Source organism: Canis lupus, chromosome X (assembly GCF_003254725.2).
Source record: "Canis lupus dingo isolate Sandy chromosome X, ASM325472v2, whole genome shotgun sequence".
Classification (NCBI taxonomy): Eukaryota; Metazoa; Chordata; class Mammalia; order Carnivora; family Canidae; genus Canis; species Canis lupus.
In genome coordinates this window covers 123,953,649-123,971,290 of record NC_064281.1, presented here as the reverse complement: position 1 = coordinate 123,971,290, position 17,642 = coordinate 123,953,649, and the positions used below count along the sequence as shown (strand labels likewise).

Below are 17,642 nucleotides of genomic sequence, written 5' to 3'. Positions count from 1 at the left end.
AAAAATTACTAACATTTCATTCATAATCTTATATTCGTCGTAAATTGAATGATTATAAAATCGATGATAGTTTTTGGATATATTTGGTTAAATAAAATACATTTAAAAATCTTTAAAGAGGGCAGCGCTGGTGGTTCAGTGGTTTAGTGCTGCCTTCAGCCCAGGGCGTGATCCTGGAGACCTGGGATCGAGTCCCACGTCGGGCTCCCTGCATGGAGCCTGCTTCTCCCTCTGCCTGTGTCTCTGCCTCGCGCTCTCTCTCTGTCTCTCATGAATAAATCAATAAAATCTTTAAAAAAATGTTTAAAAAGCAAGAAATAATCTGAAAAGACCTATAACAAGTGAAGAGATTGAATTAGTAATCAAAATACTACCCCCAGAGAAAAGCCCAGGCCCAAATGGGTTGAGTCTTAGCAACCATTTAAAAAGAATTAAAACCAATTCTTCACAATCTTCCAAATAGCAGAAGAGGAAGGAATACTTCTGAACCCATGCCATGAGACCAATATTATCCTGATGCTAAAACTAGAGGAAGACGTCACAATAAAAGAAAACTACAGACCAATAAATACTATGAAGCTGAATGCAGAAATCCTCAACAAAATACTAGCAAATCAACTCTAAAAACATATTTAATAAATTATACACCACGATCAAGTGGGATTTATACGAGGAAAGCAAGGTTAACTCAGCATCCAAAAATCAATTAATGTCATACATTAATAGAATAAAAAAACAAAAAGCACACGATCATCTTATTTCACATGATCAGTTGCAGACAAGCGGTTTGACCAAATCATTTGGAACACCCTGACAATTACCATGAGAACTAGTAAGTGAGTTTGGCAGGACTGGAAATTATAAAATCAATTAAAAATCTATTGTATTGGGTGGGTGGGGGGCACGAGAAGAAGCCAATGCGATGGCTGGTCTTTAGGGGAAAGAAGAAACTTGATAGCTCATTTTGAGTAAGTTAGTGCAAAACTGGGTGGGCCAACTGGTAGGGCACCAGCTTGTAATGGGTTCCTCAGCTAGGGCATCACTGATCTCACCTCTGCGTGGCCAGAACAAGATGAACACACTATTGACCTATTCAAAGATGCAACCCACTATTTGTTGGTGATAGATGGGACTAAATTAGGGTGGGCCTTCGTGCTTGAAGGTGTCTATGGGACCAGCATATTTATGGGTCCAGCCCCTTCTGTGCACTCATCATGACCTCCCTCTGCAGCCCAGTTGCCTGCTCATCTCAGTAGGAACACCACCTCCCAGTGCCACGGGGTGGACTGTGGCGACTCCATGGGGACTGTGGCCCTGAGGTCTTGCGCAGCCAGCGCTTCAACTCCACAAAGTGACCTCGAAGCCATCACGTCCACGTCTGTTGTATTTTTAAACACTTACAATGAACAGTCTGAAAATGAAAATAAGAAAACTTCATTCGCAACAGCATCAAAAAGAATGGAATACTTAGACACAGCCAAAGAAGTGTAAGACTTGTAAACTGAAAAGATCAAACATTAAAAAAAAAAAAAGACTTGTAAACTGAAAACTAAAAAAAAAAATTGTTAAAAGAAATCTTGGGCAGCCCGGGTGGCTCAGCGGTTTAGCGCCGCCTTCGGCCCAGGGTGTGATCCTGGAGACCCAGGATCGAGTCCTGCATGGAGCCTGCTTCTCCCTCTGCCTGGGTCTCTGCCTCTCTCTCTCTCTTCTGTCTCTCATTAATAATAAATAAATAAAATCCAAAAAAAAAGGAAATATTTAAAAAGACCTAAATTATGGAAAGATATTGCATGTTCAAGCATTAGAAGACTTAATTAATCTTAGCTTTATTAAGATGAATATACCTCAAATAGATCTGTGAATTTAATATAATCTCAATATCCCAGCTACCTGATCTGCAAAAATAGACAAGCTAATCTTAAAACTCATATGGAATTAAAAGAATCACCCCCCCCCCCAAAAAAAAGAGGCCCCAAATAACCGAAAGAATCTTGGAAAAGAACACAGGAGGAGGACTCACACTTCTGATTTCAAAACTTACTACAAAGCCACAACAACCAAGACCACGTGTTACTGGCATAAGAGTAGACATACAACGCTACAGAATAAAATTGAGAGTCCAGAAAGAAACACGTAGAGTCAACTGATTTTCAACAAGGGTGCCAAAATCCTTCAACGGGGAAAGAATCACCTCTCCCAACAAACAGTGCTTGGACAATTACATATCCATACGCGAGAGAAGGAAGTTGACCCCTATCTCACAGCATATGCAGAAATCAACTCGAAATAGGGCATTGAGGTAAATGGATGTTAAAACTCCAAAAATCTTAGAAAAAAACACAGGAGTAAATCTTCATTACCTTGGATTTGGCAAAGGACTCTCAGACGTGACACCAGAAGCATGAGCAACAAAAGGGGGGAAAAGACGACTTGTATTTCACCAAAATGTAAGATTTTGTGCTTCAAAGGACGCTCTCAAGAAATTGCAAAAAGTGTAAAGAAAATGGGAGAGATATGTACAAATAACGTATCCGATAAAGGACTTGTACCTAGCACATATAAACAACTCTTACGACTCAATAATAAAAAGACAACCCAGTTTAAAAATGGGGAAAGGATGTGAGTCTACATCTCTTCAAGGAAGGTGCACAAATGGCCAGTAAGAGTGTTAAAATATGCACATTGCCACTAGTCCTCAGGGAAAAGCAAATCAAAGCCACGATGAACCAAAAAAATAAAAAACAACACGATGAGCTATACCAGCTCACACGCACCACACGTGTCTAGAATCAAAAAGTCAGGGGATCCCTGGGTGGCGCAGCGGTTTAGCGCCTGCCTTTGGCCCAGGGCGCGATCCTGGAGACCCGGGATCGAATCCCACGTCAGGCTCCCGGTGCATGGAGCCTGCTTCTCCCTCTGCCTGTGTCTCTGCCTCTCTCTCTCTCTCACTGTGTGACTATCATAAATAAATAAAAATTAAAAAAAAATAGAATCAAAAAGTCAGAAAACCACAAGTGCTGGGGAAGTTGTGGAGAAATCAGAAGTGTCAAACATTGCAGCCAGTGTCGAAAACAGTGCGGCAGGTCGTCAAAGCATTCTTCGTACAGTCACTATTGAACTCAGGATTTCCACCCCTGGGTGCAAAGACAAAAGAGTTCAAAAAGTGTGCTCAAAGCAACATTCGTACACACATGTCCATAGCAGCATTATTTATAATAGGCAAAGGTGGAAAGAACCCAAAAGTCCATCGATAGATCAACGGGTAAACATTATAGGACATCCGCACAGTGGAACGCTACTCAGCCATAAAAAGGAGTGTACGTGCACGTCTAAAACATCATGGTAAGTGAAAGAAGCTAGTTATAAAGGTCCGCATATTGTAGGATTCCCTTTAAGTGATATGTCCAGAATATAAAAGTTCACATATTCCATGATCCCCTTTAGGTGAAAAGTCCAGAACATTAAAAAGTCCACATAGTGCATGATTCCCTTTAAGTGAAATGTGCACAATAAGGAAGTCTGTAGACATAGCAAGTGCGTTAGCGGGTGCCTAGGACTAGGAGGGAAGGATGATAGAGGGGTGATGGGCTAAACATCACCCCCAAACAGCTGTTTTGGGGGTGATGAAATCATCTTCAAACTGACTGTAGTGATGGTCGCACAACTGTCAGTCACTCTACTAACAGCCCCTGAGCCTACTCTCCAGGGAGCCAAGAGCGCGCTGTGCGGGTCAAACATCAATCAACCCGGTTTTTAATGGCGCGGGCAGGCCGGGGCGTTGCATCTCTAGAAACAGAACAAAGGGTTTGGACGGGCCCTTGGCCTAAGACGCCAGCACGCAAGTGGGCACTGCACGGCACTGGCACCGAGCTGGTCAGGGAAATGCGACAGCAAGCGACGGGGACCTTTTCATCTCCATCGGATTGGCCAGAATTCCGACAGGATGGGGGACGGTGCTCGGGGGGGAAAAAAAAAAAAAAAAAAGAAGGAAAAAGAAAAAGTGAAGCACTGGGCATTCCCCGCAGTGCTAGGGCGACGTGGAGCGGCTGAGCGTCCGCACAGAGCGCGCGCACGCATCGCACGGGGGAGCCTCGTCGCGTTGGCCTCCGCGGTCCCTGCGGACCGTGCGCCCAGGGCGTCCGCAGCGCCAGCCGCAGGGACCGCGCGTCGGCCAGGGCCGGCGCCAGCGACTCCTTCTCCAGCGCGCGGGACCCAGGGCTGTGGCCGGGGCCGCGGCGGAGCGTGCCGGGTCCGTGCACTCGCCTGGCAGCGCGCCCGCAGGGCCGCGTCCCGCGCCGGGAGCATCCTCGGGGTCACGGGAGGGCCGGGCGCCTTGCTGCGCGCCCCGTCGCCCGCCTTGGCCGCTTTCGCCCTTCGGCGCCGGGTGAGCCGGGGACGCGGCGGGGCGGGGCGGGGCAGGCGACGAGGCGCGGTTTCTGCGTGCGCCGCTCTTCCAGGTAGTGCGGCGGCCCGGGGCGTCGCGTCTACGCGCGGGATTACAGTAACGCGGAGTCGGTGATGAGTCAGAGCGCGGTGCTGATGCTGCTGCCATTTCATCACCTCGGCGAGCGCGGCGCCCGTCCCCGCGCTGTCGCCGCGCCTGGGCCTACGGCGCCTCGGGCTCCGGGGCCAGCGATGCGCCCGCGGCCGACCTAGACCGCCCCGGGCCGCGCCCCCGCCCCGCCGCGCCCCCGCCCCGGCCCCGGCCCCGGCCCCGGCCCCGGCCCCGCCATGGAGGCCATCTGGCTGTACCAGTTCCGCCTCATTGTCATCGGGGACTCCACGGTGGGCAAGTCCTGCCTCATCCGCCGCTTCACCGAGGGCCGCTTCGCCCAGGTCTCGGACCCCACGGTGGGGGTGGATTTCTTCTCCCGGCTGGTGGAGATCGAGCCGGGGAAACGCATCAAGCTGCAGATCTGGGACACGGCGGGTCAGGAGAGGTTCAGGTGGGAGCGCACCGGGGCCGCGAGCGGCGGGAGGGTCTGCGGGGAAGGCGCAGTCCCGGGGGACGGACGGCCCGGCCGCGGCGGCGGGGACGGCCCCGGGGCTCCGGGGACGCCGGCCCGGCCCCGCTGCCGCTGCCCCGAGTGCAGGCCCCGCAGGGAAGGCGGGTCGGGGACCCGCGGGCTTGCACCACGCTCCCTGCGGGCTGCGCCCGGGCGCCCGGCGAAGCGGCGGGGACCGAGCGCTGCAAGCCGGCCCCGTTCTGCATTACTTTGCCAAGATGTTTCCAGGTCATCCCAACATCACTGACAGCTCGAGACACACGACAGGCACACACAGCTCCTGACACACACAGAGGCCCGCACGGGGCCACGCACAATCAGGTGCAGGAGGTCCCGCGGACGGTGCCCCCGGCGAGCGCACACGCACTCATCCCGCACCGCAGGCACGCGCCGGGCTGGTTTCTGGGGAAACCGCCCGAGACACACTAGAGGATGCCTCGTAAACAAAACACACACAGGCCCTCCCCTCGCGGCACCTCCGCGCTGGCTCAGTGGCAGGAATGACAGAGCCGGCAGCCACCCTCCAGAGAGCCGTGCTGGTGGCCGTAGCAGGATGCCCAGTCCCTACTGCGACGCTCCGCGGGTAACGAGTAATCGAGGAACAGGTGTACTTTGCTGCCACAACCCTTTGTTGTTCCTGGGCAGTGGGCATGGTGGGTGACCATAGGCCTGAACACACACCAGGCGACCCGGGGACAGGAGGCCTGAGGAGTAGGACTGCCCAAGCAGAGCCGGGAAAAGCCCAGGGGCAAGGGACAGAGAGCAGGGTACACAGGGAACTTTCACAGAACAACTGGAGCCGAAGTCCCGTAAAGCAGCAGGGACTAGATCAAAAGGACTCAATGGCCCTGTTGGTGTTCAGATCTATTTATGGTTATTTATTCATTTCTCTACTGAACACTGAGCACAGGGAGCACTGGCCAGGGCGCTGAAGAACAGCACAGGGACAGCTGACCACGAACTGGTGCCCCCCCCTTCCCCCCGCGCCCCTGAACTCCCACAAAGCACCCGGTGGCAAAGATCCCTGCACTGGGTCACTTGGCATTCGTGGCTGCATTTCTCATGTCAGAAGGGAAGAAAGGTGCCTTTTGTCTGTTTATCGGAATCTCTTCCTGTATGAACAGCCGTTCCCTGCCCATGGCTCAGTATTTATCGGGTGATCATGATTTGTGAGACTTCTTTGTGGATCACTATCCTTCTCTGCCATGTAGGTCACACAATATTTTCCTCGTTTCTCATTGATCTTTTAACCTCAAGAAAATATTTTGATTAACGGAAGGATTTGATTTTCCTGCAGCCTCGTGCTGTGTCTGTAAAGGCCTTTGTCACTTTCCACACACTCACAGACCATTAGTAGCATAACGTCTTGTAGAGTTTGGACGGGGCCCCTGTACAGCTTGCTCACTGACTCCCTGAACCAAGTTGTTCACGAATCAAAACGTCTGTTCACACTGAATTTTCTGATGACACCCGCCCGTCTCCGGGAGCCTGGAAACATCAGAGAATCAGAAATGCTTTCAGTCTCCGGGGCTCCTATGCCTGGCTCCGGAGACTTGGACTCATTCGTGACGTGCGTTCTTACCATCATGTAGCTTGGGCTTTAATTCCCTGGACAGTGTTTGTTCTCTTGTCACTGGGCCATTTGTCCTAAGCCTTAAGCGATTGAGTCCCCCATTGTTTATCTTTCTCATCCAAGGAGATGGAAAACCTAAAAATAGACATAGGTCAAAAAGCACAGCAGTCTAAAGCGGGTGATTGTAGAGGCAAGTGGTTCGACACCCTCTAGTAAGCCCTAATCTGCTCTACGCAAAGTACCGTCACGTGTCTATGCTCAAGTCAAGAAGCTAAAACATTGGAGGACGTTCGCCCTTTTAGGGTACAGCGTAGGCTTTAGAACGTAGACCTTTAGGCTTTAGAGATACTCTAAGTGCACCGCCTTAAGTAAGTCATATCATTTTCAGGGGGAATTTTTGCTGTTTCGGCACTTTTCCCAAGTGGTAGCTCCTGAGTCAGCCTCTCTGAGACGTGTCAGGAAGCAGGGCTGACAGGCACTGTGCTCCACACCTTTGCAGACCATTCGCGATGTTCCTATTTCCACATGGCCTAGAAAATAAAAAATGGAATGTGTTTCTCCTCAGAGAAGACTGATAAACGGGAACCTATGCCTATATATCCTCATGAACATTTTCTGTCAACTAGCATGAATTTATTCATTCTGAGCCTTGTTTAAAGATTTTATTGATTGGGTCATGAGAGACACACACACACACACACACACAGAGAGAGAGAGAGGCAGAGACACAGGCAGAGGGAGGAGCAGGCTCCCTGCGGGGAGCCCGATGCGGGACTCGATCCCGGGACCCCCGGGTCACGGCTTGGGCCAAAGGCAGACACCCAACTGCTGAGCCCCCCAGGCGCCCCCATTTCTAATCTTTTAGATTCTGGGTCAACTACTAGAATCTGTCATGAGCTCCCCAGGTCAGAGAACACTCTGACATTCATCCTTTCGTTTTTCTTCGTAACGCCCTGGGCCTTCGGCACCCCGTTTTGCCAGGGTGGGAGACTGAGCTGTGCTTCTACCTGAATTGGGTGAAAATTGCCTGTAAGGCCATGAGCAGTCATTTCTAGAAGATACCATGTCAGAGTCTGCCCCTTTGAAATTTCATGGATGATCACTCTTAGAGGAGGACACTTGCATTCCATTGTCTAGAAAACAGCAGCGCATGTTTCCTCGAGGACCATGTCCCTGAGCGGACACACTCGAACACACTATGTGAGTAGAATGCAGTGCGGCGCTTTGGCCATGGCCTTGACTGTACCTCTCTCTTGTGTTGTAGATCCATCACTCGCGCCTACTACAGGAACTCAGTAGGTGGCCTTCTCTTATTTGACATTACCAACCGCAGGTCCTTCCAGAATGTCCATGAGTGGTTAGAAGAGACCAAAGTACACGTTCAGCCCTACCAAATTGTGTTTGTTCTGGTGGGTCACAAGTGTGACCTGGATACTCAGAGGCAAGTGACTCGCCACGAGGCAGAGAAACTGGCGGCTGCGTACGGCATGAAGTACATTGAAACGTCAGCCCGAGATGCCATTAACGTGGAGAAGGCCTTCACAGACCTGACGAGAGACATATATGAGCTGGTTAAAAGGGGGGATATCACGATCCAGGAGGGATGGGAAGGGGTGAAGAGTGGATTTGTGCCGAATGTGGTTCACTCTTCAGAAGAGGTCGTCAAATCAGAAAGGAGATGTCTGTGCTAGTCAGTCGTTTTATTTCCAAACCACGCTCTCCCACCTGAACTCACAAGTGATCGAAAGGAAAAGAATCCCTGCGTGACTGAGTGGACTCAACCTCCATTTTACATCCCCAGTGAGCCTCCTTCTCGAGGCGTCTATGCCAGGCCGTGGGGGGGGGGGCGTGGGAGCCCGACTGAGCGACGTGGGCCAGGCGCTGTTTGTGGCCCGGTCTGGGCCTTGGCTGCTCCGTGTGCCGTCCCTGCACCACGGGCCAAGGGGCTGAGGGTCGGGGAGCTAGGCTCCAGAGAAAGACCCCCATAGACAGGAAAACGATTCCTTGCTGTTTCAGCTCACTCGTAGGTCACACACGTAAAGAAATCTGTCAGGGGGGGAACAGTCTCACATTGGAAACGATTAGCAGCACTAAAAAGGAGTGTGAGATCGACTTCATCAGTGAGAGTGGCCTACACCAAGTGGGTGTGCTGGGTCTGGTCAAAAGGTACCGACCAGCCTCTACACAGCTCACCTGTAGAATGAGGGGCACGGACCAGCTATTTCCTAAGACCCTCTCAAGGCCTGTTGTTCTAGTAAGACTGGTGGGACTGTGAAAAGGGGGGGCACTGCGCATACCGTGTTCCCGCGGCCCAGCAAACGCGCACCCTGGTGATGGAGTAACCAACCGTGTGCAAGGAACCGTCCCATGCAAATTAGCAGATAAGTAGAACAAAGAAACCTCGCGATCCATGCCCTACCCTCTGTCCCCCGCGACCATGCCTAGGGGTTCACCTGGCTGTCTTCAGGGGCCCGGCGGCAACGCACAGGTACAGGGACGGCCTGTGAAACGAGCCCCGGGGGCAAACGTTTGCTAATCGACCCTGCACTGAGCACCCGCCCAGCAAGAGGCGCTGTGGCCCTCGCACGTGCTCCACGGTCCCCTGAATTACTTACTGATCATCACAACAGGCCTGTGAGGTTTTCTTCCCCATTTTACAAGAGAGTAAACTAAGAAGCAGGAGACTCACTTGGCTAAGGGGAAGGTCTACCGACTGCTAGCCCGTGCCCCACGGCATCATCTTGTTCCTGCTGTCAGATGAATGAACTGTTACTCATTTGTTTACTTTGGAAGAGATATGACTGTAAATAAATGTTCTCTGCGTGTTAGGATATGTTTCCTTATTGCTCACGACTCAGCTATAATCCTAAGGGAACCCGGGGATGAAACAAAAGGTAAAGCCAATTCAGGTATTAATGACAAGAGGGCTTTAAACAAGTGAATGATTGCACAACTAAGAACATTAAAACTGTGTGGGCTACAAGTGTTCTTGTCACTGAAACACAGTGGACAGATCCTTGAAAGGAACCAAATACAGCAATGGGGGGTGGGATGGGGATAAGACACTCACCTCACAATGACCTTAGCCACCTGTTTGCCATATACCTACACTGGGTCCTTGTCTACCCTAGAGAGTCAGCTCTTAATTCTCAGGTGAACAGACATCTAACTAACTACATCAGAAAATCGAGATGGTTGGCTTAAGGTTCCATTACGTTCTTGAAGAGAGATCGTGCTTTAAATTATTCTCTGGATTGTAGCCAGTCGAGCTAGGCAAAAGCCATACTTTTCCCAGTGAGAAAACAATTCTGAGTAGTCAGGTGTCGCGTATCCATTGTGATAGGAAAGCCTGGCGATGGTAAATTGCTGTGACATATAATATTGAACTTCAGTATGAATGTGACTGAATCTGAACAAAGTTTGAGAACTTAACTTCCGCCAGAATGAAGCAGCCAAATAATGAAAACTACGGAAACAACCGCCTCGGACGAACCTGCAGCATCAACTACAAGTGAATCAATCATCACCTCAACATTCATTTCACATGACCTGGCTTGGGTGGAGTCATTAAGTTGCCAGCTTTGTGGTTTTAGAAGGCAAATAAAAGATGGTCAGTGGGAGTGATGCAAAGTTTCATCGACTACTATAGTGAATTATATCAAGAAGATTCTGGAAGCAAGATTTCCCAGTGCATAAGTGAGTTGAGTGGATCCTGTCAGTTCCAAAAGAGTAGAGAAACAAAACTTCTTTATGGTTTTCTTGTCTCAAATACACTCTATGTATACTGTTCCCATTCCTTGCATTGTTTTAGGCAGGTTTAAAAATACTCAGCATAGGACCCAGCAAAGGTGGCTGAGCTTAATTGCTTACACAAGTTCTAGAAATCTTAAAAATCATTTTAGTAGAATTCAGTGCTGTTGTCACTGCAATAAGTGGGTTTTAGAAAATACGTGTGAAAAAATCAGGTGTTAATACAATACTAAGGATAAAGCTTTAGAAGCTATTTTACTACATAGGTAAAAGAAAAGATCAACTAACTTGTAACAAAGACCACAACTGCATGTTGGATTAGATTGTCTCCTATTCCAGAATAAAATGTACTGTAAACTTTCCCTCACTTTGTTGTGCATTGTAATGAAATGTGGAAAAAAATGTTTTCTTTAGCTGTATGTGAATGAGAATTTGCTTGTATTTAGTAAAATGGTTGATTACGTGACTGTGAGATTTCAAGTGTGTGTTGTAGCTATTTCCACTACAAAGGCTATCGGTTAGGTCTGACGCACAGCATGCAAACATCTCAAAGCCAGAACAGGAATATGATTTTTAGAAAGTCATATAATCATCATGTTGAAAGTCACAGAGGCCTCGCCACTGCCTGAGAATCCCATGCCACCTTTGGCAAAGTTGGTTCTAGCAAGCCTCAAGTCGAATGACTGCCAGGTTTAGTCAAGGATCTTAATTCTGACCCCAGGGAGCAGATCCCAACTACTGTCATCCATCCCTGGAAAGTCTTCTGTTCCCCAGGCTCGGTCGCCTCGGCTCTTTCGGGTCCCACTCTATGGCAAAAATGCTGTTTGTGTCAGGGTCCCCTGTGGTGTGGGACACAGATCAGAACACAATAGTTCACAACAGTGCATGGAGTTCATGGTACACATTCGGGGGAGGGGGAAAGAGGGAAAGATGTTTGATTCCGAGTCTGGGCAGAGGAAGGCTGGACGCCGCACAGCTTTATCATTTTTATAGTCATGAGTGAAGGAGGGAGGAAGGGACAAAGGTAGAAAGGGAAAGCCACCCACGCGACGACATTCAATATAGTTTATCATTCCATTCACCTTAAAACCTCCAGGGACGGGTCATCTTTTCTTCAGTGAATTTCTTTGGCGACTTGATTCAGTCCCGTGGCTGCAAATACCACACATCAGCCAATGAGTCCTGGATTTATATGTCCAGCTTGCCCCTTTGCCATGGACTGCCGACCTTCATAACCAACGGCCTACCCAACATTCCCACTCGAATGTCTAATAGGTGTCAGAAATTTAAAATGCCCCCAAACTAGCTAATTCCCGACCCCCTACCCCCAAATTTGTTCTTACCATGACCTTTCCTTCTTCAGTAAATGGCAACTTCCTCCTTCTGTGTACTTTTGACAAAAACCTCGGAGTCATCCTTGACTGCTCTCCTTCATAGTACATGTTTGATGTATCTGGTTATGCTGGCTCTACCTTCAAAGTAACCCGAATCCGGCTCTTAGGTGAGATGTTGAAATGTTCTTCCAACACACCAAGCACATTCACACCTCAGGGCCTTTGTACTTGCTCTTTACTGTCTCTGGAATTCTCTTTCCTGAGACAAGTGGCTGGATTTCTCCCTCAGCTCCATCACCTTCTGAAACCAACAGCCTCCAAACCTGCAAGCAGCTTCCCGAGTCTAAAGAAGCTGTTCTTGACAGTTCGACATAGAGGGTGATTCTTTAGTCTTCCGTGGGGAACGACAGAGTTTCAGGTGTACAGTAAAGAGCAAAGAAACTTACTTAGGAGGAGAGAATGGGAAGCCTGGAGAGTCTGCTTTCACCGGAAGGAGTGAAAAAGTAGTATTGCAGTGCGGCAGGGGATTTATGAGATATTAGGACCAAAATACATCCGTAGGGTTCAAGGGGCAGGAAGTCACGGATGACCTCTGTCGGCACAGCACTGGTGGAGCGATTTCTGCCTACACCAAGCCCCTTAGGAAGCTGTGGTCCTCGGTTCTGTCGGAGATCCAATTCTTTTCTTTTTCCAGTTCTTTTCTTGCTCTCCGTTCTCTCATGGAGCGCTGCAGCCCGCTCTGAGCATGATCCAATACAGCCCACTTGCCCACTCAACAGCCACAAATGCCTCACATTCAACACATCCGGCAGGAGCTCCATTTTTATCACGTGTTCCTTGCACCCCAATCTTTCTCAGCTTCATAAATGAAACACACCATCCATCCCTTTGTTCCACACAGAAACTTAGCAGTTATCCTTAATTCGTCCCTTGTCCCCGCCTCTCATAGCAGACCCAGCGCCAAGCACTGTCAACTCTTCACAATACCTTCAAAATATCTAAATATATCCATCTCCATGGCTACGACCTTTATCCAGGCTACTATCAACTCTTTCCCGAACAACTCTGATATCTTCCTAAGTGGTCACCTTACCTTCTGTTCTTCCCCCAAGATACAATCTCAATAAAACAGCCAGAATGGTCCTTTTAAAACAGAAAACAAAAAAATAAAAATAAATAGAACAGATCAAGTCACTGCCCCACTTAGAGCCCACCCCTGCTTTCTCAGCACAGTCCAAACTCAATTCAAATAAACCTTCTCTCTCTTAACATGGCTACACGGCCTCGTATGACCTGGCCTCTGAGAACTTCTCCAGTTCTAAGTTCCGCAAACTTGAGAATCTTATCCATGTTGTTCACCATTGTTTCTACAACCTGTAACATGCACATACGCTCGAATAACCAGTAAATTTTACAATGAATGGTTGTCTTATTGCCCTACTTTAGTCCAATGATCTTGACTATAACTTCCCGTCGTAACATACACGCAGGCCCTATCCTGAAGCATGACCAGATTTTATAGAGCCTCTGAAACCTCTGTGATTACAAGTTCTGGTTGTCCACTCTATCCCATGAACCCTGTTTTACACTTCCTTAGGAACCTCCAGGGAATCAACCACTGCCCACTGCCAGTCTATCGATGCATCCTTTGACTTTGTTTCCCTCCTTCTCCTGGGTCTGGTCAGGAGCATTCAAGTCATTAGTTCCTAAAGAAAATGATAGTTAAAGTTTTGGCCTAGTTCCTTCTAGACTTTTTATTTATTGATTTTTTTTTTTTTTTTTTACTTTTCAAAATGTTATTTACATGGTGGTTAAGAGTATGGATTTTATTTGCTTCGACATGGATGGACCTGGAGGGTATTATGCTGAGTGAAATAAGTCAATCGGAGAAGGACAAACATTATATGGTCTCACTCATTTGGGGAATATAAAAAATAGTGAAAGGGAATAAAGGGGAAAGGAGAAAAAATAAGTGGGAGATATCAGAAAGGGAGATAGAACATGAGAGACTCCGAACTCTGGGAAACGAACTAGGGGTGGTGGAAGGGGAGGAGGGCGGGGGGTGGGGGTGACTGGGTGATGGGCACTGAGGGGGGCACTTGACGGAATGAGCACTGGGTGTTAAGCTGTACGTTGGCAAATTGAACACCAATAAAAAATAAATTTATTAAAAAAAAGAGTATGGGGATCCCTGGTGGCGCAGCGGTTTGGCGCCTGCCTTTGGCCCAGGGCGCGATCCTGGAGACCCGGGGTCGAATCCCACGTCAGGTTTGCTGCATGGAGCCTGCTTCTCCCTCTGCCTGTGTCTGTCTCTGCCTCTCTCTCTCTCTGGGTGACTATCATAAATAAATTAAAAAAAAAAAAGAGTATGGATTTTGAGTAAGACCAATGTGGGTTCAGATTCTGACTCTACCAGTTAATATATATATGATTCAATTTCTCAGAATCTCACTTTACACATATATTAGATTGCACAATTATAATATTCTTTTTTATTGGAGTTCAATTTGCCAAATTATAATATTCAACTCAGAACTGTTGTGAGGACGACATGAGCGAATTCATATAAAATACTTAGCACTTGGTAAATGTCACACAGTAAACATACTCACAAAATGCTTGGGATTTGTTATATGTTTGCACCTAAATGAATCTTTTTCATAAATGGTATTATGAAGCACATACTGTGCTGCTACCTTCTGTATACATACAGTAAATTTTTTTGTAAATACGTATGAGGGCAGGAGCCATCCATTTTTGCTTATTATTGTATCTCCACAGCCAGTCACTGCCTGGTACATGTTTGCTGAATGTGATCAGAAAAAGACTTAGCTGACATACTGAAGATGGCAGACACACAAGAAACCTGGATCTTTCACGATGCTCTTGAGCTACAGATTTCACTACCCTTAGAGCCGCTCTATATTGACTCCTTATTCCATGAGATAATAAATCCCTTTTTAGTTTAGGCCATTATTTCCACTTGTAGCTGAAAGTCTCCAAACTGATCCGACGGCATCATACTGTGTGCACATACAAGGAGCTACTGATTTCTCATACGGAGATAGTAGGTCATGTACGATTTTTGCTGTTGTAAAGCAATTCTACGGCGTATACGTATCTTTCTGTATTTCGTCAACTATGTCAAGTCAAAAAATCATAAAAGTAGGATTCATGAATCAAAAAAATACACATTTAAAATTTTGATTAGTCAGACTGCTGTCTAGAAAGGTTTTACTGAATGCCCCAAAACAGTGTGTGATAATGTCTATAATGAGTATTATTGCCAATCTCTGAAGTCTTTGCAAAGCTAAGAGAAGAATAATACAGATTTTAAATTTGCATACACTTCGTTACTGGTTTTCTGCTGCTTGCGGATGAATACAGTACTAATAAAAAGGTGCTGGCTTTTTTCTTATTAATCAGTAAGATTTCCTTACATATGGAAATCGATTCTTTATCCACCTCATATGCTACGATACCTTTTCCGGTTGGGACCCCTGGGTGGCTCAGTCGGTTAAGCGTCTGCCTTAGGCTCAGGTTATGATCTGGGATCATAACTTCAGGCTCCCTGCTCCGCGGGGAGCCTGCTTCTCCCTCTGCCTTTGCTGCTCCCCCTGTTCCTCCCCCACTGCTCATGCTCTCTCTCTCCCCCAAATAAACAATCTTTTTAAAAAATATATTCATATTTTTCTTTTCTTTTAACTTTATGGTGTTTACTAATATAGAAGTCTTTAATATTAAATAGACAATACCATTATCTAATTCTATAATCATATTTTACTGATTAATCATTACTTCACATGTTGTCTTCAAGAAACTGGAAACAGTTGTCTTAAAGTTGGAGAATCAGGTGGCTGGGGACAAGGTGCAAAGAAAACGTAATGTCTATTGGATCCCATTTTATAACTTTTGATTTTCATACCATGTACCTTATTTTGTATACCCTGGTCTCTTAAAGTTTTATGGCCAAAGCGTTAGTGTTACTAGGCCTTCTGCACTCGAATACTAGAAAAACATTGTCCTATGATCTCCTATAATCCATTTAGGGTTTCTTTAAGAATTGACTTATGAAAAAAAAAAAAAAGAATTGACTTATGTATAGGATGTGGAGGTAGAGACAACTATTTCCCCCAAATGGCTAGCTGCCTACCCCACACTATCCATAGAATACTTCATTCATTCTTTTTTCAATGATTGGGAATTCTACTCCCTTCAAATATTAAATTGTCATAGATATATGGCTTTGTTTTTTTAGACACTCATTGTATAGTTCATTGATTCGTTTACCTATTCCTGCCCTAATACTTCATTGTTGTAGTTGGGTAATTCCACAGGATATTTATATGATCCTTTTTCCCTTCAAAATGTTGGCATTTTCCTGTAGTACAGTAAAACTTATGAATAAATGTGTCCATTTCTTTACCCATTTATCCGGTGAAAAAGCCAGACACAGAAAGAAAACAACTGCATGATCTCATTTACACGTGGAATATAAACAGTTCAAACACATGGAAGCAGAGAGTGGAAAGCAGTTATGCAGAATGAACAGCAGCATGATGACTAGTAACGAATAGTGTATTGAACACTGGAAATTTCCTGAGACTAGATTTCGGGTGCTCACCACGCACACTTATAGGCTTTAGCTATTGTCTATTTATTGCTAGATACTTTATATTTATACCTCATAAATGATATTTGTGTTTTATTTGAATGGGCTCTTTTTCTCATTACACATTCTAACTGTTCATTGCTAGTGTGCAGGAAATCTGTGGAAACACGCATGTTTGCATTTTGTATCCAGACACCATAGTGAATTTTATTACTTCAGTTTTTCAATTGATCTCTTCTGTTTTCTAGGTAGACTCTAATCTACAAATAATAATTTTCTCTCTTCCTTTCAAATATTTGTACTTCATTTCTTCTTCTCATCTTTCCACACTGGCTAGAACATGGATTAAATGCTTCTAGCATTTTAACCGTGAATTACCTTGATTAGGTCATAGAACTTTTCCATATGTCACTATTTTACTAAGACCTTTTACAAAGAATGTATGTTGAATTTTTCAAATGCCTTTCTTGTACCCACTGAGATAATCAAATGGGTTTTTTCCTTAACCTATTTATTTTTTTTCCTTAACCTATTTTTGTAATTAATTGTATTAGTAAATCTGTTGATGTTTAACCACATTTCTTTACATTCTTAGAATAAAACTGTACTCCTTCATGGTACATTTTTAAAACAGCTTGATTTAATTCACTATTAGTTGATTAGGATATCTGTGTCTATTCATGTTTGAAATTGGTTCACGACAGTATCTCCAAAAATTCCACAGGGATTAAGAAGAATGTGCAGAGGATTTACAGTCACATAAAGTTGAAAAACTGTGGATTAAAGAAAGCAAAATAGTATTCTATAAAACTACACTATTATATATTGGGGCTTTACAATGGGAGGCAATCGTATACAGCACGTCCTCAACTTACATGGCAAAATAATTTAAGGACTGACCGTTCATTGCAGATGGTAATCTTTTGTACTTTCTGTCAGGTTGTGGCACCATGGTTGTTCTGGTCTCATGAAATCATGAAATGGATGAAAATATCGGTCTTCTTTTCCTCTATCCTAGAATAGTTAAGTAACAGAGCGGTCTGCTGCTTGGAAGTTTGATAGAACTCACCCAGAAAAGCTTTTGCATCCAGCATCTCTCTTTTTCTCTTTCCTTTCTTTCTCTTCCTTCCCTCTTCCTTCTCTTTCCTTTTTTCTTTCCTACCTTCTTTCCTTTTTTTTTTTTGCATAAGAGGATGTAGATCTTTATTTTTTTAAAGTGATTTTTTAAAAATTTTTATTTATTTATGATAGTCACAGAGAGAGAGAGAGAGAGAGGCAGAGACACAGGCAGAGGGAGAAGCAGGCTCCATGCACCGGGAGCCCGACGTGGGATTCGATCCCGGGTCTCCAGGATCGCGCCCTGGGCC

General features: G+C 46.1%; 1 protein-coding gene and 1 pseudogene across 1 annotated transcript; one reads left to right on the top strand and one right to left on the bottom strand.

The window, feature by feature from the left end:
- Nucleotides 1-706: 706 nt before the first annotated feature.
- Nucleotides 707-1,367, bottom strand: LOC112668511 (cytochrome c oxidase subunit 5B, mitochondrial-like; annotated as a pseudogene).
- A 3,330-nt stretch (nucleotides 1,368-4,697) lies between these two features.
- Nucleotides 4,698-10,801, top strand: RAB39B (RAB39B, member RAS oncogene family). Its single transcript, XM_025460508.3, has 2 exons — nucleotides 4,698-4,946; nucleotides 7,844-10,801. The coding sequence occupies exons 1-2, from the start codon at nucleotides 4,732-4,734 to the stop codon at nucleotides 8,268-8,270; spliced, it is 642 nt and encodes a 213-aa protein (XP_025316293.1). The 5' UTR covers nucleotides 4,698-4,731; the 3' UTR covers nucleotides 8,271-10,801.
- Nucleotides 10,802-17,642: the final 6,841 nt, after the last annotated feature.

Coding starts and splice junctions, on each gene's coding strand:
- RAB39B (XM_025460508.3), top strand. CDS start 4,732: ATGGAGGCCATCTGGCTGTACCAGTTCCGCCTCATTGTCATCGGGGAC. Junction 4,947..7,843: donor GCGGGTCAGGAGAGGTTCAG/GTGGGAGCGCAC, acceptor CTTGTGTTGTAG/ATCCATCACTCGCGCCTACT.